The 24,953-nt window shown below is 34.9% G+C and overlaps 1 protein-coding gene across 5 annotated transcripts in view; it reads right to left on the minus strand.

Moving 5' to 3' along the window:
- Kl-3 (dynein heavy chain 8, axonemal kl-3) overlaps positions 1–24,953 on the minus strand; it is a 207,218-nt gene that overhangs the window by 155,194 nt on the left and 27,071 nt on the right. Inside the window, exons 67-68 of one of the 5 annotated variants that reach the window (XR_014439390.1) lie at positions 24,514–24,664; positions 23,062–23,217 (exon numbers count right to left, since the gene is read on the minus strand). The exons of 2 other annotated variants lie outside the window; for them this stretch is intronic. Coding sequence is in view for 2 of the 3 variants with exons in the window: in XM_083102479.1 (XP_082958605.1) it covers positions 24,634–24,664 (31 nt within the window). In the remaining variant the exon portion in view is untranslated. 2 more of the 5 variants (XM_083102479.1, XM_083102487.1) reach the window with 2 other exon arrangements.

Raw genomic sequence — 24,953 nt, forward strand, 5'->3', positions numbered from 1 at the left:
CCTACCTCTCTCTTTTCATCGCCATCTTCTCCTCCCTCTTTATCTCATTAGCTTCCCTTGCTTCACCTTCTTCCTCCGCGTACGCAAATTTAAGCCATCGCCGATTAACTCCGCGTGTAAGGCCGCTGAGGTCATTATCGTGTCGTGCTCTCCGCCGGGAAATTGTTTCACGATTGTCTCGCTAAAACGATACGGTGCTTCTGCACGACAGTTGATGAGATAAGAACTCAATTAAGGGAAATCACTCGGCGGCGAGTATTGATGTTAAAGTGTAAACACGCGTTGAAATATATTTTTAAACATTTTAGAAAGCCCCTGATGCAGCCAGTCAGAGCGTAATTAAAAACGCATTGTCGCTCGTAATTTGCATGCGTACAGTTTGCAAAAGGAAATCTCCGCAAGTGTTGCACAACTAACATTACCGAGGAACAAATCCTTTTTACCATAAACGACCGTGACTAATTACACTTTATTAATTTCTTAATGTTGAACGCATGATACGCGGGACTAATGTAAGATAATGCGGGGGAGATGTTAAAAGCATGTTGTAATATGCAGCAAAATATGCGGCATTATAACTGGCTTCCTTATCGATCGTGGGCTATAGGTCCGACGAAATTTATCGTAAGTTTATCCGTTAATTTATCGCGGTCCGCGATTTTATGTACGCGCGCATACCACTTAAAAATATCGGTGCTATTTTATCGGGCGTAGGATATTTCATTGGAATATAATTAGATGCGTATCGGAGGCTGTATCGTCCGTGTTTTATGCAAATGCGCAAATAAATCGACTATTTTTGTTCCCGTATTTTAGTAAAAGCGTCCGCGTAACACGACGTAATTCGCATTGTAATCGCGCATTTACGAGTGCGTAGCATTTCGTAAACTAATAATACACCTCGATTTTTTCTTTCTCGCAGACAACCAACGAAAGAAGTGATATTTTTTGCGCAATTGCCTTTTTTATTTTATCCTGCTTTAAAACCGAGAGAATGAACCGCTGCTGAGACTGCAAACTAAATAATGGCGAGGTGCAAAACACATTTAAATCTTCTTAAACCGAGTTAAGAAAAAAAGAAAGAGAGAGAAAAAAAACACCTAGTTAGACTAACTTTCGCGGAATAAACTCTTGAAGGCGCCTCTCCCTTCTTCCTCCCCTATTCTTTTTTGGTCTCGCCAAGTAGATGCATATCTCATAGAACGCAGCATATTTCCGATGATAATATTTTACGGGGAATTCCGAAAATACGCTTCTCTCCGCTAAAGCGGCTCGAAGGCAATCGCGAAATGTCGACTAGTACTTCGCGGTACGAAACAAGAAAGTAATAAAAACTTGGAGGAATGTTTAATGACTCCTAGTATAGCTTGGTATTCGTTTAATTTGTTCGAAAGTTCCGTTAAGTGTTTAATTAGTTAACTTTGCGTACTGTGCAAGCAGGTACGCAAACACTTAGTAGGTAAATTACAGGTCAAGCCCATTCCATAACTTTCCAGCGTCTCCGCGAGTAGGTATATCGTATCTCTATGTGTACGGGACAGTTAATAATATGCCGCGTATATGAGACACTAAATGAAAATCCTCTAAATTTTTCGTTTCCCTCCGCTTTTCGAAATTCATTTCCGCGAATTAAGAGTAATCACTTTTTAATGGCAACAGTCATTTTGTTTGCCGGAAGAGATCCCATGGAAAATAAATCTGCGTTATATAAAATAATTTACATCATTAATAATCAAAACTGAAATAAACTGCATGTGAGCTTAAAGCAAAATGCTCATGAATTTCGCAATTAGTCATAAATCCTAAATTGATTCCTTTTGTTGCAATCGACACGTTGCACGTTATTGCAGAATACGTTCGCGCGCATATAAATATATCGATTAATTAACTTTTTAACTGCATACTTCCTCCTTTGTAATCCTTTGTCATTTAACTTTATATTCTCATTTTATATCAAAAGGAGCTTTCTATACTGTTATCTATGGTAAAACTTTGTTATGTTTCGTATGGCATTTACGTGAACCGCATTATTACCCATACTGGATATTCATTATTCAGTTATTATAACAAAATAGTTAAATAAAAACTCATTAAGGTTAAACAGTTTGAATGTATCGCCGTTTTTTTCGTATTTATTTTTGAAAAAGTAACGCAATTAATCTAATATTTGATAATATAAAATTTTGAACTATAAAATAATATTATAAAAGTAACAAATGCACGCTCAACAAATAATGAGTATTAAAACAAATATTAATATTAGAGATAATCGCGCATTTTTTAAATTGTTTACACTTACATCTTACGATATTCAACTATATCGTGGACCTAACTTTTCGTAATCCATAGCGTTTTATCCAGTCACGTTCCGCATTCGTACCGTCGAGTATTGTCAGCCCTAAACGTCAACCCCATTGTCTCAAAACTCATTTATCTTGAAAAGCCATCGCAGACGACAATACCTGCTCGAGAACGAGGCGGGTAATAGAAAAGTGAGGAGCAGGTCGCAGTATTATGGAGATCCGTTATCTAGCCTCAATAAAACAGATCCGGACGCGTCCGTCAATGCGGCATTCTCAACATCGCTCGATTGTAAGCTTCGTGCAAACCTAGCCTTAAGCTTGACAATATAAGACATATGTCTGTTTTTATCGTCTAGACTCGCATGAAACCTGGCCTATAATCGAAATGTGTGTCCTGTATTCTTAAGATCCGGGAAAAATTACACTTGTGTGCAAAGAAATATTTTAAATCGAACGTATCTCTTGCGACATATTTTAATTTATAATTTCAATATTAAAAAAGACATTTGAAGATATTTAATTGCAAGTTTATTAAGTAGCGTATATATATCTACTGTGTCCTATAAAAGAAAAGTTGTTCTCGGGGAAATTTGAATTTCTCTTTTGCTTTGTATTCAAGTTTCAATTCTTACTGACAAACTTCTTAATGTAATTCAGATTATTGTCACAACTTTTATTATAATAATGATGATACTATATTTTGTCGTACTTTTATAAAAAGATTTCTTGAATGTCTTCAAAGTTATGCAATTGAAAAAATTTTTGATATTTTATTTCATTAAATATAAGAATATATTAAATATATTTGTAAAACTCGCAAATGTATCATGAAAGCTTTATATTTCGAATGTACACAAAATGTGATTAATGTTTAGAATAGGATATGCATTTATGTCGATTCATAGTGTGCTCGGGATCGTTTCACTTATGTACGTGTATCAGTGACAGTAGTAGAAGTCGAGCGCAAGCGCGCCTCGAGGGGAGTCGAGGAAGTCAAGAACATCGCAAATTGCCGACGTGCAACTCTTGGAAACTGGATTCGCTCTCCCTCGAGGTGCAACGCATCCGCAGCTAAAATAACAAGCAGCGAGTTAATACGTTAAATAACTTCCGCGATTCCCCGCCGTGACAGCGGCACGGTGTCGTCCAATTTTGTGATGGAACCGGGCGCTGCTCTGCTACCCTGTCTGGATTAGATCGTGTCACATCCGCTCCGCGAACTTGCTATAACATCTGCCGCTACTCGTTTGCCTCTTCGATCGATAAACAGTATTAGATGATAGAATCGTCACGTTTTTTTTACATGCAGCAGCGTTCTTCAATCTTTTTTCTTAATCACGAGAATCTTATGTAATACAAATATTTTTTTTTAAGAAAAAACTTAGTGATTAATTTAGAAACTACATCCAATTCTTTCAAGTATAGATTAATGCTGCAGTCGTAAAAATATTTTATTATGAAATAAATAATGTTTTTATTATAATTTATGTAGATTTGTCTGGCAAGATGTAAAATCCGGCAAGAAAGATAACATTTCTCAGTGAGTAAGATATTTTTCTGAAAATCCTTTAAATAGGACTATTACTTTTACTCGAACGGAAGATTCGATTATTTGAATTTGAGTTTACGTAATGAAATTTTCGCTTTGTTTTTTAATTACAAGCTGATAATCAAATTTTTTCTTGAGTTTTGTTCTATGATGGGAAAAAACTACTTATCAAAGAGACAAGAATCGATTTTATTAAAATCGGATAACAATTAATGTTAGACAGATACTTGACAACTTAATTTCCGGCGAAGGTCGGAAAATTTCTAAAACGCAAACTCGTTGAATAATATACGGTGCATAAGGGAGACCAATAATCTCCATTTGTACGAATTCTAGAAGATTTCTCGTCTGACGAGGAAGCTTGCTACCAAATAGGATAGCATTAATTAACCAGTACTTCCGCGAGGAAGTCACTGTCTCCACATACAATAAACACCTACACCAAATTTGCATATTGCATAGCATCTCCTAATTGATAGTACTAACCGTATCGTATTTGTATAAGTATGTATACGCGATTTGGTTGAAAGATTGTTTTGATATATTTCACAAGTAATATATAACACAAATACATTTACAAATAAAATTATAACTTATATTATTGGAGTAATAATAAAAAAATAGTTAAATTTTGTGTAGTTTTTTTACAATTTATGATATTTATTTGCATCTTGTATGGAATATACAAGTAATAATAATTGATTTTACAATAAATTATTTTAATTACGATCTTTCTCATACATAAAATTACAGATATATTTTCTGAATTCGAATATATATCGAACAATTAGTATTTAAATCAATAAAAATTCAGAAAAAATTAATTCCTTACAATATACATTTTATATACTGTTTGAAAAGAAAAAGTATTTATATTAGAATCTTCATTGTAGATGGAGAAAAAAAAAACAAGAGAGGAAAAAAACTGATTTCATTCTTATTTAAGTCTTGTTTGAATTTAAGTAGTGCGAACAGTTTGTTTTTTCTGTACATCTTTAATAACGACACAATCGATAATGATATTGACAAATCCAATGATTAATTACCTCAACGAGATATTGATGCAAGCAATTTAAGAAAGGCTCCGATATCGTTAGATTGGAATATATACCGTCACACATTGCACCTAAGCCACGCCATCTAAGCTGTTGACAGCGATTAATTACGCAAATGCGATGTTAATTAATACGGAAATTAGTATCAACCGTGATATGCGTTCCGTTGGCTTAGTCTCCAAGCGAGTCATGCATGTTAACAGCCATCCAATATAATGATTAATCCCCTATTTTTTGATCCTCAAATGTAGAATGTTTGCTACGGGTTTGATTCGGATGACATCAGCAAATGTGACAGAGCAGAAAGAGTTAAAAAACATTCAATTGCGAATACAAGAGGATAAAAGCTATGATTTAAACTCAGCGCGACCTCGTTTCAATTCGGAATTTTTGGGTATGCTTTACAGGTGTCTCTGAAAATTTACCGTTACGCTACGCAATGCGCGTTGTATGCAATCAGTGAACAAATAACGCAGATATTCTATCGAGATATCATGATATATTGCATACTTTTTATCATAATTAAAACGACGACCTATTTATAAAAGCAGAAAAATAACTTGATAAAAAATTTAAAAAAATATTGTGTATATTCATGTGAAAATATCACATAAAATTATATGCTTCATTATAAGCGATAATAATCATAAAATTTCATTATTTATTGACACACAATTATTATTATAACGTATTATTAATGCTTACTTGGCAATTAATTACCAATGGATATATTTTTCATTTTCTCCAATGAAAGAAATACTGTTTATCAATATTTATACAAAAAATATATATTTAATTTATTTGAATACTTTCTAATTCACTAATTACTCATTATCCTAATTAAATAATGCAAGAAAAAAACTATGACTACTACATGTATAAAGGATTAGTAAGGCATTTAAATATTTCATAGGCCAATAAACATGCTAAATTCATATACTGCACGTATTTGTTAGATTTTAAGGTCATAGAGATTATTCTAATTAGTTTTCGATAACTATATGTAGCCAATGATTGCATAATTTATTTCAATATTAATAATTCGGAGATTGTAAAGAAAGAAAGTGGAGCATATTTCTTCGCTAAGGAAATTTTTAATCTAAAAAATCTATATTTTCGAAAAAAATGAGTGAATAATTTTTAAGAGAAAAATAAAGAAAGAAAGAAATGGCTCATACATACTTCTTGTTATTGTTAAGTTATCTTTTTTAAAGATGTTATTATCATTTGATGCTTTATATAAAATATGTTTAATACATGACGTTATTTTCAATGCGGTTATATAATGGCCGCTACATCATCGCGAGATATTTCCTGATTCCCTACGTTCAAGCTAACCGTTAGAGGCAAGTCGCAGAATGCGATGTCGCATTAACCGACCGTTAAAAGTTAACGGCATCCTTCCTGCATGGGAATGAAATAAGGCTGAATACGGAAACGCGCACTGTGGCGCTCCGAGCGTCGCGCGAATTCACGCGATCGATCGTCATAAAATGTGGAAACGTCGCGTCGGTTCCAGACACAAAACGTGATTCACAGTCCTATGAAAATCCGTGGCTTTCGCAAAATCGGTCTGTTATTTTTGTCCGGCAAAAATATCCCATACAGAAATTAAACTATGGATTCGCGATAATGCGATTTATTTTTTGCTTGATTTCATAATTGCAAACACGCTTAAAAAGGAAATTTTGTTGTAAAAAATAGATTGCAAAAACAATAGATAAAATAGATGGATAATTTGCGACTGTTACACACTTTTCATATGGATTTTACTCTGATAAAATAGTATTTAATTTATTAAACAAAAATATATTTAAATTATATTTTTTGATATTTAATTATGTTTTTACTACGTACGTCAACAAAATATTCGTAAAAATGAAAGAGGAATTTTTACGCACTTGCATCTGAAATTATTTTAATCTTGCAATGTAATGTAATTTGCTGGAAATAAAAATCTTGATGAAATATGATTCTTCACAGAATAGAGATGAAAATCATAACAGCAGAGCAACTTTTAAACTATAATAGCTTTGCAATCAAGCGATATCATTCAGATTAAGATTCATTCTTTTATGTATAATGCTGTTTATTCAAAGATAAGGTTAATCTACAAGTGTCGATGTATAGGAAAAATTATTTTCAGATTTTAAATTTATTTAAATATATTAAGATACTTTTTGTGCTCCAACTCTTAAAATTTTAACGTCACACTAATTTTAAAATTAAATATTTAATTTATAGATATTATTATACAAATTTCTCAATTAATGGAATATCTGAAAAAAATAATTTTTCAAATAATTATAAATTTTTACATTCGCGTCAAAACTTGTTCAAATCATCGTTTAGTTACATACCTTCATAAAAATTTACAATTACATATATTCACGGAATCTTTTGCTGATATGGATCAGCAAAAATTATAGTGTTTAAACGAGAATTATTTATAGATTTAACAGGAAATATCTTTTCTGCGATTACTGCACTTTGCGATGTTGGAAATACGACGTCGAAGTACTAAAGATCCTAAGTACTATGAAAATAAAAAGATCCCGACAGCTTTATTGGCGCGAACCAACCGATTGATGGCTTTCCAGCCGTCGTATGTGTTTTGCCATAGTGAGCGCGATGGGTATCCAACAAATCGAACATTGAATCTTCGATATGCGACTCTTAAGGAGCAAAAAATACCACGATGCCATATAAAGGCGCTGTCAGTGTTGCACAATAGCTAACGCAGCGCGAAAGGCTCGCAAATGGCAAGGGCATAAATCGCGTACTGACGTGTCCTAATAAACTGGAACTGCAAAAATGTCGATCTAGGAACCAGGACTTTTACCTGCGCTGCGTAATCAAAACAAGAAATATTGGAAAAGAGCTTCGTTATCGGGAATTTTTATTCATGATGACGAATTTTATTATCGTCGCATCTATCTAAAGAATTAAAATAAAAGATTATAATCTCGTGTGAGACACTAAATGACATAATTTCAATATTTCTGAGAGACACTAAGTAAAAATAATATAATCTAAATCGTCCTATTGATTTAATGATAAATATAGATATTATCAAATCCTCGTTATATCCTTTTTAATCTTCATTTTCATTGTATTTATTTCTGTTCATGTTACATAAACGTGACAGAAAATTATTTGAAACCAAATGCTAAGAATATCGTATGATATATTGTGCATGGATAATATTATTAATGAAATTTTGCATAAAGAAAGTAATATAGGACCTTTGTATAGAACCTTGCTACTAGTAGTTTCAGAGAATAATTAAACGTCAAATCAAGAAGAATGCGAAAGAATGTAGTATATCGTCTTGCGCAAGCACCACTTTATACTCGCAAAATGAAATCCGAAGTTTGCTCGTGATATTCACGATCAGGCTTCTCCGCCGTTTAAAGAGTCGCTTTGACTTTTATAGAATGTTTATGCTAATCGCTCTGGTTTAATCTCGCGAGAAGTATACAGACTGGATCTGGGGCAATAGCGCCGAGAAGTCGTGGGCGAATCGCTGGAGTGATGAATAAAAGACCGTATGCAATTGAGGTGCAAATTTCTCTCGAATATGGCCGAGAGGACGAAGTGGTCGCTTGACCCATCGTTAAAATGATTAAACGGAGTGGATATCCGAACTACGCTACTACCAGTCGTATTAAGTATTGAAAGCAATTTAGGCACTTTAGACGGCTGTTAATCGCATTTTCCGAATCGGATTGAGTGTCGCGAAACTCATTTCATTAGGTGTATAATGTCTACTTGTCAATTTTTTTCTCTTAAGTGATAGAAAATCTTTATGGAGAACAGAAAACGTAAATACACGGCCTGATAGAAAAAGATACTCTTAGTATTTATCAGTTGCAAGCATTAATAAAGTATTATATAGTATAAAACGTTACTTAAAAAATTGCTATTATTGTTGTTCTATTTTTATTCTGTTTTACGTATGACAAATGTGGACGACAAACAGTTTAATTTCGTAGCTGATTCATATATATAAAACAAACATAAGGTGTGGAGAAGTTGGGACAGACTTTAATAAAACCATCATGAATGAAGTGAAAAGAAAATTATCCTTAGAATTTAACGATGAAAAGTGTTTATAACAAGAGTTATTATAAGAGAGTTATCCAAGTAAGTAAAGTAAAGTAAGACAATAACGGCAAAAGTTAGATGCATATAATAAGACATTCAGGAGAACAAATGTGGTAACAGTAAAGAAAAGAAACTACATAATTTATGGCTAAAATCAAACATATTTTAATATTTTATTTCCAGAATAAATAAGACTTATAACAACTTACCTAAATATATTGAACGTATATACTTGTGTATTAATATTACTCTATAATTTGCTAATAAATTATCAAAACAATGCCGTGCTATTATTAAGTGAAGCAAGTATATTAAATGTAGCAAATATATAGCTCTCCTCTTTATTAAATCTTTATTCCAGAATATTCAATCGCAATTATATTTTCACGATGATCCTCGTCCTCCATTAGGAAAATCTACTTTAATATTATTTGGCGCGGTGTATTCCCGTCTATGACGATAAATTCCCGCCTGCGAGTTTAGTTCGCGTCAGCTTTGAAAACTGGAATTAACCGGCGAACAAAAAGGCAAGCATAATTGCAGTACGAGTTGCTCTCTGTTTCTCACTGTTCCGCGCTTTTTCACGGCATCTCGAAGTTTTGTGTGGCTTGCAGTTTTCTCCGCTTTGCCGATATACACCCCCGTAAGCGCTTACGCCGCTGAACGTTCGGCATGTCGCGTTTTGTGCTGACAATTACTCAGCACAAGTGTGAAATGAGTATTGTGTTACGGAAAATAATCCTAATTTCAGTTAGCTTAATTCCAGTTTATAAGTTTATTTTAATAGAAGCACAGCGTATATATATAACACATCTTTCCTAAGATACTTGTTTTAAGGCAAAGGCGCCTTTATAATAATTTATTATAATTTATTATAATTTTAAAAAGTATAAAATGATGTTCTGAAGTTTTATAAAATAATATACACTATTTAAAATAATATTTAGATGATTTTTAATGTTGCAAAATATGAAACCAAGAATATATATCTTTTATTAAATTTGACATTTCTTAATTAAAAAGAAACGAGGAAAAAGAATATGTAAACAAAAAAAAAAGAATTGCGAGATGACCCGCGAGGCATCCATCTCAAAAAAATAACTGAGCGGAAACTGTCTGAATACCAAAAACGGTGGCGATTACTATGCAACTTGTATATATCGAGATCGGAGAGACTGCCAACAGAATGCGAAAGAGCGCACAATCAAGACGCGCTGTTTACTTGAAGAACCGCCAATGCTCTCTCTTTCTTTCTACCTTCCAATCTCTCTTTCTCTTTCACGCGATGCATCGCTCGAGTGAAGTCTATGGCGTGCATCGAACGGCATTGCATTGTCGGCGCGTCACGTAAGATCCAAACGACGACTCTCTCTTTGACTACTGTTTGCTCCGGAAAAATAGGAGCGCATTAAAGGTTAATTTGACCGTATGGTCTACTTATTACGATCGAAATGAAAAGGACGGCGATTGAGCTAAATGATTGAGACAGATTCGCAATGACATTTATACGTCTAATGTAAAACCGCCATTATATTTCGAGGTCAAAAGGGCAATCCTTTACAATGGAAGCGCGTGTAAAGATGGAATGTAAAAACACATTACATAGAAAAAAAATGAAAAAAAAAGAGGAAAAAAAGGAAAAAATATGGTGTAAGGCCGAGAGCGTGACAAGAGAGAGTGAGAGATCAAGAGGGCGACTTGTCAAGACACAAGGGGATGAGATCGAGAGAGATAGCGCGAGAGAGAGCCCAGTGGTATGTGGACGAGAAGCCGAGGGTCTCCGTCGTGGCTAAAGTGGCATTAAGTTGACACACAAAGAGGGACGGACTTAACATCTGATAAACTGACGAGCAAACATGCTTTTTGTCCTCGCGATACAAAGCCGAGTATAATATGTTAATGTGCCGTGAAATATGTCGCGCGAGATAAACTTACATAGCGCGGCTCGTACTATTTGCACGCCATGCGTGCGAGATACGCGCGTTTTGGCGACCGTAAACCAGGCAAGAAGAACCGGTTCGTCCCGTAGGGGTGAAAGTTAAAAATGGAATCCGAGCCGGTCGAGAAACGGTTTTACTCGCGGAGGCTCAAGGCACCCGTTGGATCAAAACCGGCGCAATCTCGTAATAGAATTCCACCGCGGCTTTGGTGCCCGAAAAGCCCTAACGCTTTCGAGTTTCAAGCGAGCTCAGCGGATGAAACGCGGATATTTCTTGCGCTGAAAATGATTTTACGGCCTGGATTATTCCTGTCTTTGGAGCTAGAAATATGACTGGGACAGTAAAGTAGATGACATAGAATGTGTTAAACCGAGTTTGATGCAAAATTAATTAACGATTTAGTGGGGAACAGTGAAATTTTGAATCTTATCAACACGATTGCGAAAAAAAGTCAAGGGAGATTCAATTCGCGCGACTGTGAGTTATGAGCATAATTACTTGAAATTTAAAGCAATAATTACGAACGTCCGGCGGCGCAAATTTAACAAGAAACGAGCTAATCAGAAGACATGCTAATCTATCTAGGGAGATTAGAGCACGTGCCAGCGATTTCTGCGACGACGCACGCTAATGTGTTCGAGAGCGCACTCGCAATTTCTGGTTTCTCCATGTATTACACGCTAATTGACACGATAGTCCCGCATCTTACGCCAAGTCTGGCTGCGAGAGATCTTGTGTCATGATAAACGCGCTCACACCCATTTTCAGTCAGCTCTCATGTCAGAATTATAGAAGTGCGAGATTTAATTATATCGAATTCAACTTGATACTATAAATTAAAAAGTATGATTAATTTACGTGAATTGTAACGATAAATCAGAATCTATATATTTGTGAATTTACATCACAAGAATTTCGACACTAAGCAACTGCGTAACTCATTTTCTGTAATTATTGATAATATAAAATATTGATATTATTAATTTATAATGAATAATATGTAATGAATTATGGTGAATTTATAATGAATAATTTATAGTGAATTATGATAAATTTATAATGAATAAATTATATAATAATTAATTTATAATGAATTAATTTATAATTTGATTTTCTAATTTAGATATCCAACATTGCTCACGTTCTCGAAAATATATTTATGATTAATTTATTTTTTTCATGTTTTCTACGAAACAAATCTCGTCAGCTAAACATTTTTAATACAATATTAGCAATCAAATTTGCTAAAAGGTTTCGTCTTGCACAGTAAAAAATTGTGCCATATGTTAAAATTTTCTTGTGTTACCACGTTTTAATTAGTACTTTAATGCAAAATTAACATACAACTTATATGTTATTATTTTTATAACGTTTTCATGTGTTACATTTATGTTAACTTCATAACTTAACACTTTATATATGTCTCTTAGAAATAAAATATTATTTTGAGTATTTTTAACATAATTATTTTAAACAATCAACATGTCTCAAAATCAGTTTAACATTCTAAGAAAAATTAAAGTAAATCTTCAAATAATCTTGAATTTGGACATACAAAATAATCAAATTTACTAAAATCAAATGTTTCTATTACAAATAATTTAAGTTAAAATAATTACTATTACATGTTAATGTCCTACAACAATTCTCATGAGTTATTGTAACTATTTTTTCATGTAATTTTTAATTAATTTGTATGTTATTTTTACATTACACTTAAAGTCACAATAACAAAATAAATGTAAAGTATTGTGTCAATTATTTAACATTTTTAGTTTGTCAATAAGTAACATACAATGAATGAGTTATTTTAACTTAAAATTTAGAGTGTACCTTCTGGAACGTGTAAAAAATGTTAAAATTAATATTTTATTTTTTACTGTGTAACATGACGGATAATGGATTTTTCAATTGTCGAAAGCCTTGGAATTCTCTTCTATCGAAAGTATAAAGAAGTATAAAGAAAATCGTCACTGATGTCTGTACGTTCTCATCCTCGACGTTACTATGTCAGGATAGATATGTCGATACCTAGTCATTGTAAAAAACTTAACCGCGATTCTCTCTTCCATTGTGCGCTTTACCCGATCTACACAGTCGTCGTCAACAATTTTATTACTTGGGTTTTACGTCTAAACGAATCACCGGAGCGTGCATTCATCTCTGTACCCGATGAGAATATACGTGCATCGCATGGGCCGCCCCGCGGCCATATTACTCGGACAGGATGATAAATACACGACGCAAGGAAGGAGGAATGTTTATGGGTTATTGTAGCAAAAGACACCTAATTCACTGTCATCCGCACAATTCCGTAAGAGCAAGGATGCATTTCTCACGGGTCATAACCCGCACTGCCTCATCCTCCGCGTTTTGTTAAATAAACAATAAATCGAATAATCATTATTTCAATTATCGTTATTATGTACATCGTGCAATATCACGTACAATTTGAATTTTTATCTTATATCGTTTCTTGCAATATTATTTATTTCAAACGACAAAAATTTAAGCAATGCTTCTCTGATAAAATCAACACGTTATAGTATGCTTTGTGCATAACAATAAAGACTAATATGTTTAAAAAGAGAGAAAAATATGTGCAGAAACAATTACTTTCATTTTATTCTCTCACAAATAATTTTAGACTATTAATTTACTGATTTTAATCGAAGTTACAAATCACTTGAATTTAGTCGAATGGAAAAATTTCATCAATATTCTTCTTTCTAGCGTTATTTTTCTTCAGATACTGTCACAGATTACTGCAACGGCATATGCAATTTATGCGCGATTTATACCATAAGTCGTCGAATGAAAACTGGGATGAAGACCGGTCGCGCGCGATTAACGATGTCATCGGGAAACGATAATGACGATTGATATTTCCCGGCTAATTCAAAAGTGGAACTGACCATCTCGAATTGCCGCGCCTTAAAGGCCATAAATTCACGGCGCGGTCGCAGGAAAGAGTTCGCCATTTGATACGGAAATCGGGAGCTCGGCCCGGAAGTCTCACGCCAAGCAGCTTCCAGGTTGCGTTACCATAACGATAAATTTCAAGAGGGGAAGATAGCGCACGCGACCTCGGATTTGCGATGCTGATATTTTCGATTTCACGAATTGCATAGCACTGCCGTGGGATATCGCAGATGGCGTACAACCGGTTTGAATCTTGCAAAAGCAAAATGCTAATAACTTACCTCGCGGCACAAATGAAAATATAGTTCTCAAGACACAATTGAATTTTTTAGTGACTTGATATGGCGAGAAAAACTTACATTGCAAAAACGTTAAGCAAATTCACTTTGCTCGGTCTTATTAGGTGCTTTCCATTTACATCAAAACTCAGATAAACCTCACTTTTGTCTTTCTTTAACATGAATGTTGAAGAAAGACAGAAGTGAGATTTATCTGAGTTTTGATGTAAATGGAAAGCACCTATTATATTCTTGCTTTTAAAGATAGAGTTTACGTAAATATTTGAAGATCACAGTGAAATTTTATCACATTTCTTTACATATTTTGATTCAATATTAGACAGAGCGAAATTAACATTACTTGAAAAACGTAATATAGATATACATAAATATAGTTAAAATTCAACAAGTTTCTCATTTACTTTTTCTCTAAAAGCTTGAAATTGTTATTAACAATTAAGTTTAACTGGTTGTATAAGTTTAATCTTGGTTCTGCAACTTGGTTTCATACTGTTCCGTAATATTCCTAGCCACAATCTCGAAAGTTAAAATCTCCAAGGTGCAGAAACTCAAAAGGCATTATCTTCAAACCACAAATCTCAAGGGAAGATTAGGATTTCAGAATTTACAACGTTGATAGGAAATTCATAGCGCTACTATGCAGTAGTACTATGTATCAAGTTTAGTTAAAACATGAAACTTTATCGAATGATATTTTTTCTCAGCACTTATTGAAGCTTATTTTATTCTCTCGAACTAAAAATTTAATTTTATTAATTTTTCGTACAAAATTTGCAACATCTATTAGAATGAAAAGATCTCCAAATTTTCCTGTCTAAAAATTGTCAGAAAATTTTTCAAGTTAAAATTGTAAATATTTGTGACATTATTATAATGTTACAATATTAACTGTTTCAAAAAATGCCATAGATATTTTCACAGACACATGAAAGTATTAACGTCAATTTTCGTGAAGAATTAAAGTAATGATTTTTCTAAGAGCGCCCACGCGATCTACACTTCGATAGCTACAGCGTAAAATCATTTCGTCTGTCAATAAGGCGGAAACAGAGTGATAATAAAATTGCGATCCGCGTGCGATTTAAATGCATATTCGTTCGGTCGCGATTTAAAAGAAGAAGGAAATATCCGGATCCGGAGTGATTTCAATTCTCATTCCGCGAACGGCGCCGCTTCGTCGACCATCGCAAAGAAACGGGCTTCTCTCTCTCTCTCTGTCTCCCCCAATATCCTTTTATTTCCGTTCGGACTGACATAACAAGCACCGTAACGCCGCGTTATATTATCGCAGAGGCCGTCATGGAAATTGCACGTTTTGTCACAACAACCGCAGACACGAAGGACAGTTTAGGGGACGCGCGTGTACGGCGATCAACGATCATTTCCAGCGGCTCTTCGCCGATGACGGATGCTATTCGCACACGCACGAAGCGTGGGCGAAGCACGCGGGCAAAGAGAAGAAGAGAGAGAGAGAGAGAAAGACAGAAAGAGAGACAAAGAGAGGGTGGAAGGAAAGTGTAACCTACACGCTGACGTTATATAGTGTCCTCCGAGCCGAGCAAAATTTCAAAACAAACTCCTTTATTCCGCGAGTATAGGCGGCGGTGCGCATCGCGCGAAACCACAATCCCCGCACATGTATCAAGCTGTCCGCGACCCGCGCTCTAATTTGCATTTCAACGCTTGCCTCTCGTCCATTATTACCAACGGAACAGCTTGGTTGAATTTCACAGACGCATACCGCGCCCTTGCCTCACACCGTCCCTCGCCCTCCCGACACCGCCGTCTCGGCTTTATGCCTTTATAGCGTTACGTCGGCGCTGTTCGCCCCCGCTATCCTAGTTATTTGTCTCTCGCTCGTGTGCGAGGACCGCGTTTTGTCCCACCGTCCCGATGTCCTGTTGAAAAAATCGCGAGCGGATACATATGGGCGTTTTAATTACATTATGTACACAAAGGGTACACACAACCCCCGGGCGTTGCGCATAATTTGCAAATGCATTGGCATAATTATTGACCGATGAGCAATTGTCGGTCACATGATTTTAGCATTTAACTAAAGTATTCTTACGTAATCTTGTTTTTTTATTTGCTGCATTTTTTTGATTCTTTAATAAGATATAAAATGTAAGATACAATTGTAAATATAAGAATATAATAGAGATTTTCAGAAGTTACCGTGCATTCATCTTGAGAGCATTTTTGTGTATTAATGATGTAGCAGTTTCTATAAAAATTTAATAAGAATATGAAAGAAAGAATAATGTTTATATCTTATCCTATATTTTCTCGTTTATCCCCCGGAAAAATAAATGTGATATGACATTTTGGAACTTTTATATGTAAACGCTACCCTTAACATATATGTACATGCAAGCGATTCCCTAAATTGTAAAGTGTCTCATGGTGGTATCACATAGTGAAATTTAATTCTCGTCACCTACGTTCCGTCTTTTGGGCTCGACGCGGCCTTTCACGCGTTGTTATCGTAAAATCCTCTATTAAATTTCTTTCGATCCCGAGCTGTCGGGTTTGTCATCTTGTTGAAGCAATTTAATGGAGGCGAAGGACTAACGATATTTTGTCGCGTTAAAGCGGTACTATTATCGCAACCGCCTTCGAGTGATTTGCGAGACCACGATGGTATGCTGCGAAAGCACTTAGACCGGCTGCCATCGCCAGTGTTTTTCCCGAAGGTGTCTCATCGCGTTATGTTATTAAAGCGACGCAAACACATATATTTTAATATGGCAAAATAATGATGAGATGACGAAAAAGTCTATTAAAAATTCCACCTGTCACCCAAAAGTAATAATGAAATTTCTTTTCAACGAAGAGAAAAAAGAAATTATTATTATTAAGAAATTATTATTATTAATAGCACAAAATTCATATTCAGGGGAATCGTAATAAATATTTTATTTATTATAATTAATTATAATTTTGTCAATCACATTCCGGTTGTGCGGAATATTATTTCGGTAAGATTAAAATTATCGCGCAAATTAACGTCAAAGCATCCGCTAATAGAAAAAATTTACGACGTATTCGCAGAAATAAGTTTCCTTTCGCAGCCCTTATGACAACTCTTTTTATTTCACGAAGAAGCTTCCCTTTGCTTTCCTTCGTTCCCCAGAGAGTTTCGAGAAATTATTGTCTTGTCCGGTTTCAGGAGTGCAATTTCAGCCCTATCCTCGCTGACCTCGCGGCCAACGATCGCCTAAGTCCGCTGGGGTAATTCAAAAAAGAAGAAACGACCGCGATGTCGAAAAAATCCGAAGTGGTAAACCAATCTTGGAAAGAAAGAGATTGCAAACGGACGTACACACGCGATACATATCGAAAAAATATAATAAGATACGGTAAGATAATGTTTGTTTTGAAACACGGATATATAAATTTTGCAAACGAATCATGACGAGGATTTCGCACCGCAATGTTCGTACAACAAGCGGCAGAATCAAACGAGCAAAACTGAGTATTGCAACCAAAAGCGGCACGGTCGATCGAGAGTAAAAATATTCCGATAAAGCGCGCGTGTCCTCGTAAAAAATATCTCCGTTTGTAATCCCCCGTTTTAAATTTCATGGAAACGGGGCCGTTTGCGCGAGCGCCAGGCCGCGTCACAGGATTTACGGTTGATTCGTCGCTGCTCGTAATCCGCGCTCGTAATTTCGAACGTCGCGGAGAGCGCTCTATTGATTAATCAAGAACGAGTGCCAGGCAGAGGGGCAGCGCGATATTTACTCTCGCGTTGCGATTCGCGGGGGAGGCCGTGCCAACTTCATCGAAGGATATGGCGCTTTTACCACGTGGTCTCGCCACCTGTTTCCATTACGATTATTAAACGGAGAGCTGTGGCGAGGTAAAGGAAACTTTAACGCGGTCAACAACAATGAGATGCGTGTCTGACGGTGACATCTGGTCCTACTCTCGATCGATGGATGCGAAAACGAAATTTTGACAAAAGTGCCGACGATCGCCGATCCATCGACGTGTACATATAGCACGGCCATACGCACAAAGGATTGATCGTGTCCTAGGTACCTGTTCGTAGATCAAAGGGAGAGACGTGACTTCATGCCCGGGATATGTCGATGTCACGTAAAGTGTGTGCGCTTGTAAATTAATTGGCCACCTGTGGATGTAGGTGTCATGGCGTACTACCTGCCGTTTTCATTATCCATCGTCCAAATCGGATATTAATCAGATTAGTTAGCGTCCGCGCGAACCGGCAGAAGAGTGTACGAGATGGCAGCGGCAATGCGTTCTGACGCAATTTTCGCGCCTTCCAGCCGTCACGGCCGATAAAATAATAGAATTCGAAGCACGGTCGATTCGTATTATGCTCGGAAATCGGTCTGAAGTGGAAGCGATCGTCGATCGCGATATACGATGGAACATGTCATACAGATGTGAATCCGTGAAATATAAAAATATATCCATTTTTATGTGGAATAATTTGCAACTAGCGTATGAAATGTTACGGATAACTTTTTTATTTTAGTTTGAGACAAATACAGTTGAAGCACAGTTAATAACTGTGAAATTATAAACGATGAAAAACGATTTTTTGAAAAATTAATTTTCAAAGAGATACAAGAACTTAATCTTTATTTAATTATGTAGATGAAATAATGGAATTCTAATTTCAGATTCAATATTTTTATAAATATTTAATATTTAATATAAAAATTGCGATAAAAGATTTTGTATCTCTCTTTTAATAATTTTTTATAAGAATCTTTTTACAATATTCATCGTGCGAATTATATCGATAAAATACGTGTAAAATAAAAGAGATGTATATTTTATTTATAAAGTACAAATTGCACGGTATTATTGTATTAACAAATCGATATAATATCAATGCGGACAGGCATTTCAAAAAATATGACAGATACAATCGCGAGTTCGATAAAAGATTCTGAAAAATGTTTCAATTTGTTATGTGACAAGTTTCATATTCGAAGGACCAATTGCATAAAGCGGCTTCAAAAATACATCTGTATTAATAAACGCACGACACGATACTCTGGGAAAACGCTTACTATTCGTACATGTATTTTTATCATATAATACAGATTGTTCATTTGCCAGAGGGATCACGAATATATTTCGCTAATGGCATACATCACAGACAATATACGTTTCGTCGCGTACTTCTTTTCGTGTCGGAATGGAGGCATGTTCGCTTCCACATCTCCCCATTCGCAAATTTTTCCTTGTGATGAGAATCCTGACGACAACGACAAATTCCAGCCACGAGCCCGTCGTTGATGTCGCTCGTCCTTTCAACGTTATTCCGTAGCTTGCAAAAATAACCCCGCGGGCGATATGCCCATTAATTTTTTGAAAGCGCAAGCGGAAAAATATAGATTTTTAAGCCAAAGCCGTCTCTTACGCGTATAGCAAAAAGTAACAAGCTTTCACAAAAAATAAAAAAAAAACAAGAAATCGCTCCTAAAACCGCTAAACTATGCAATATGGAATAAAATGGAATTGACTTTTATATGAAAAAAAAAATCTGTTTAATTGAAAGAAGAATAGAATTACCGATTGTTGCAATTGAAACATACGAAACAAATTTTTTATACGCTCGCACAATCGAGATACATTCTCCGCGTGACACTATTGGAGTGATTTATCTAAAAGCGTATATATTTATGAAAATACACTAAAAAGAAAGATAGTAATTTTCTCTATTTTTAATATTATTTAGATTTTTTCTCAAGGGATACTTTACTTATCTATCGTGTTTCAAAGAGAACGCGTGATTTCCAATGGCGTGCACAATTTTTCTACGAGAAAGAAATAGAGAGAAAGAGAGGAAGAGAGAGCTTCCGTTGCATCGCGATGTAAATATCTAGGCAACAAAAATGTCGGAAATATCTTTCGGCACGCGAGCGTTGCACACTTCAATTGAGAGAGTTCGGTTCTCCTCCTACCTCCCTAAAGTAACAAGGAAAAATTTCGATAAGCCGCGCATTGTCGATACGGTGTTATCGAGAAAGAATTTTGGGTCGGGCGATTTCCGTAGGACGATATCCTGCCGCACGCGTCTCTCTCTCTCTCTCTTTTTTTTCTCTCTCTTTCTTTCCCTCTCTTTCTCTTTCGGTTTCCCTTGCATAGACGAATCAATAGCGGAAATTTGTTTGTTTTGGCGATGCGCAAATCGGGAGATTCATGTCGCAGAAACATTAACCGAAATGAATTTAGTCGTCCAGATTTTTGGGAAACGGGATGCCTTTACGCCCCTAAATCGCAGCGCCCACTAATTTTAAGCGCTTCGTATGCGAATACACCCCTTCTAGACGCGTCTCTGCCCAATTAGAGTTGTCTACCGGGAGGGGGAGGAAAAAAAAAGGAGTTACAACCGCATCCTTTGCCCGCGGTCTTTCTTGCAAATTTTCGCAGTCCAGCCAGCCACCCATCCGGCGGACGCGCTGCGGTGGGATAAAGGTACATTCGTTAGCATAATAATTGCTGCGGAAACTCCGTGCTACGTAGAACCAGCGAGTAAACGGCCTCGGTTTAAGAGACGCGACGATGTCGAAGTACAAATTGCTGCTCAAGAAACTATTTCTCTTTCCTTCTCTTTGCTTACGTTGCGAAGATTTTTTTCGTTTTTTGCTCGGAAAAATCTTCTCGTTAAAAATTACCTCGTCGTGAAAAGCAAATTGACGATAATATTTTATCCATACCGTGTCTTTCTTTTCCTTTTTCTTTCTTTCTTTCGATGCCATTTCACCGGAAAATACTGCGATCAGCTCTATAGATTTATATTTCAAAATCATGATGCGAGGTACAAGAAGCGAGCGGAAAGACTGGCATACCGAAGTCAAAAAATGTCCATACACGAGAGAAGCATACACGATGTCCTAGCGGTATGGACTGTATGAACTAGCATATCCTGGGATACGCTGTAAACGGTAGCAAGCATACAACTGCGACTAGGGATAGAGAGGATGAGAAAGAGGGAGGGAGAGAGAGAGAAAGAGAGAGAGAGAGAGAGAGGAAAAAGGGCATGACACGTGACGATTTCTGTGCAAAGGAGGTGCACGTTGGCTGCCAGCGGACGTTGTCGTGCGGTGCATATATGCACAATGTTTGCGCATCCTCGACGGTACGATTATTGTCCCGAGCATACCAGCGGGACCACTGCGAGATGCGTTCACCGTCCCGAGACATGCACATACGCGGCTAACGTGTTTGGCGACCGCGCATACCACGAAAACTGGAGAAGCCTCTCTCTCTCACACACATACACACATACACCCTCGCTCTTGTTCCCTCCCAAACACAACAGAATGTCGAGTTAGCCTGGAGACCGAGCTAGAGATGGTGGTCAGAACAGAAAGCTGGCCTCAAGGGTGACGCGGACTTGAAACAAGGGGGTTGTTGCGCGACTGGACTCGTCCCGCATACATAACACTAGTTCGACCGCCTCTCTCGCACCGAGATTTATGGCAAACGCGTTTGGACTGACCACGAAGAAGATAAGATTCGCCCGCGATCGGGATAACGAGCGAAGACTCCCCTTTCCGGACAGAGTCGTAGAGAAGCTCTATCCGGAAGAGAGATCTATTGTGGCTACGCGTGATGCAATTAGAGCACGATTGGTGCAATTCAATGTATCGATATCCCAAAACCATTTAAATATAAATAAATAAATATATATCTTATAATATTAATTTATTTTCGACAAATATATGAGCATTAAATTTTGTAATTATTCTTTTCAATCATAAATTTATTAACTTATTCAAGATTAATTTGACTGTAAAATTAACTTTGATTGATTTTTCCTCAGCAAAGACAACGAGTATTATCACTTTCTTCATTTTTAACATTAAAATCTTATCTTTTTAAAATTTATTTTAAATTAGTACAAGTTATAGACTTCTTTATGGGTTTTAATATTTCAATATTAAAATAAATATGAGAAATATTCCGACGCATCTCGAGACAAAGCAAATATTTCCTAATAGCTCAATTCTATCATTTGCGATTAAGATTCGAAGATTCTTATCGAGTGTTACGCAAAAGGAGCTCCGAGTGTGCAATCGTAACGGTTACAAAGTGCGAGGCACCATCTCGGTAAACTAGTCTAATCCGAGAGCAGGTCTCGGAACCGTTGCGGCTTCTTCATCTTCGCGACGCCAACTTTCGCGAGAACATTCTCTCGACGGCCTTCAGACCAGTCATTTAGTTATATTAAGGAAAAGTTGCCGCGATCTCTGCTAGAAGTAAATGCGACGGAGTTGGACGACGGAGAAAAGAAACTTCCGAGTCTGTGAGCCGACCGGCGATTAAGAGGAGTAGAAAACTTCTCCCAGACGCTCATGTGTCCTGTGCGAGATAACGAATGTCATCTCGGCTATACTATGCTTTGCGTCGACAGAATTATGGCCACCGCCATGTTCGCGGTGTCATCGTAGACCTTTGCGCAAAAATATGAGGCTCAGCACTAAATATTATATTGCCTTGATAATTTTTTTACGTTACGTTAGAGCTAGTGCTTGGATTTAAGTTAATATTGCAAATTTTGAAAATGTAGTACTGCGTTACATCAAACGTCGATTAACTAACTTCTCTTAAATTAAAAAAATTAGTGATAGTTTCTTTAAATATCTTGATTTATAAATATAGAACTTTCATTGGTGTTACATATTTCTAATGTAGTGCTTATCATATTAAAATATTAAATAAACGATAGACAAGTATCTAAAAAAAAAATAAATTAATGCAAAAAAATGAGAAAGTGAGCAGACTTTAATTGTTAAATGTAATGAAAAATTATAATTATATGAAGACAAAAAGGATAAATAGATTATTTTATATAGTAATAAATTAGTATGTATGAATGCTCAGAAATAAGATTGAATTTCTTGTTTGATGACATCAACGATCTTGTGGGAAATATATAATTTAGAGATCCTTATATTGGAGTGTATTTCGCACATTATTCTTAATGGTACGAGGAGTAGAAAATCCCTTGGATTACCACCTTCACGCGCTATTTGCTACATTTTGTTGTATCTGTTAAACTCAATTACTAAATTTGCTGAACGAATTTACGAAATAAAAAGAATTGGCAGAAGATGTGTTCAACATGAAAAAATATCAATATAAATAAATATATATATATATATTATGTTCTATTATATATATATATATATATATATATATATATATATATTGATATTGATATTTTAGTTCTTATTTACTTGGTAATACATAATTAAAACTTATAATAAATTTAGATATTGAAATTTTTCTAAGAACATAAATAAGTAGTAATATATTTATGCAAAATATTCAATCTAGATCAAAATTAATAATAGTTAGGCACACTTTGAAAAGTAAGCACATGCCTTCACAATAATTTACAGAACTAATAATATATGGATATTTATCAGAAATAATAATCATTAATAATTTACTGAATTAATAATATATAGATAATCATGAAGAATTCATAACTAATGTAAATTTATTAGTGTAATTATTTCAATACTTTAAAACACACAGATGAGTAATAATAATATAGAAGTTATAATCAATATTTAGAAAGATTAATCTATTTTTGAAGAAATAAAATATATGTTAAAATTACTTCTAAATGTCTAGAGAGAAATATTATAGATGTGAGATCTTTAAATATACCATTTTAATTAATTTTTAATCGATATATCGATTTTTATCAATTATAAAATTAATTAAAATGGCACATCTAATATCATATGATTTTCGTTATATTTGCATAAATATTTTATTCTTATTAAAAATAAAAAACAGAATCATCATTTATGTAATCCATTATGAAAAATGCAAAATGATATTAATAGTTTAAATATAAAGAAATGTCAAACACACAAGTAAACACATCCAATAATTGTGAAAATTTAAAAAAAGCTAAACTTTACAAGATAAATGTTAACTAATATTTTTATTTAACTTAATTTATTAACATATTTGTAGAATAAAATCTTTAAAATTTAATTAAATCATATACAGATTATAAAAAAATTTTAATTACAGATTTAAAATTTGAATTTCCAGATTTATCAATTATAAATATAAATAAAGAATAGTAATAAAATTCTTAATTCTCACATTCAGTATTTTTAAGATTTGTAATCTCAGATATATATATTCAAATTTATGATTTAATTAATTCTTAAATTTTTTGATTCTACAAATATATACAAAATAAGTTGAATAAGAAGATTAGCGGACATTTTTATTTTATTTAGTTTTTAATTTTCTTAATTAAATAATGTTTTTTTAATATTTATATTTAAAATATTAATGTTACACTTAATTATAATGTACCTATTTGTAATTGCAGAAAATCAATCACGCTGCTTTTGCATTGCACAAGTAGACAAAGACGATCAGCAGTTGAAGTCATAGACGACAATTATCACGAGGGTGATTCGGTACTATCGAAAATTAACTGCGCTGACTCGGACTAATGCGATCCCTTGGCAATAGTACATTATTGTAGTAGGCTCTAGCACACGTGCTAGATGTGTATACATTAAACTAGAGCCTACATTGTAGATCTCTATTATCACAATAATTCTTAATCAATAAATCAGATGAAAATTGTTTTTGAAATTTTATCAAATTTTTATCACAAAGAGAAAAAAAATTACGTTACATCCCAGTAACGATACATGTATGTCGGGCAAACCTAAAATTCTCGTAAAATGACAGAAATATTTTGAACGCGACGACGTGAAAGTATGTGCCGAAATTGTGTTATAAAA

This window comes from Camponotus vicinus, unplaced genomic scaffold, assembly GCF_025532165.1.
Source record: "Camponotus vicinus isolate PSW18456_S1 unplaced genomic scaffold, iyCamVici1.0 SCAF_1, whole genome shotgun sequence".
Lineage (NCBI taxonomy): Eukaryota > Metazoa > Arthropoda > Insecta > Hymenoptera > Formicidae > Camponotus > Camponotus vicinus.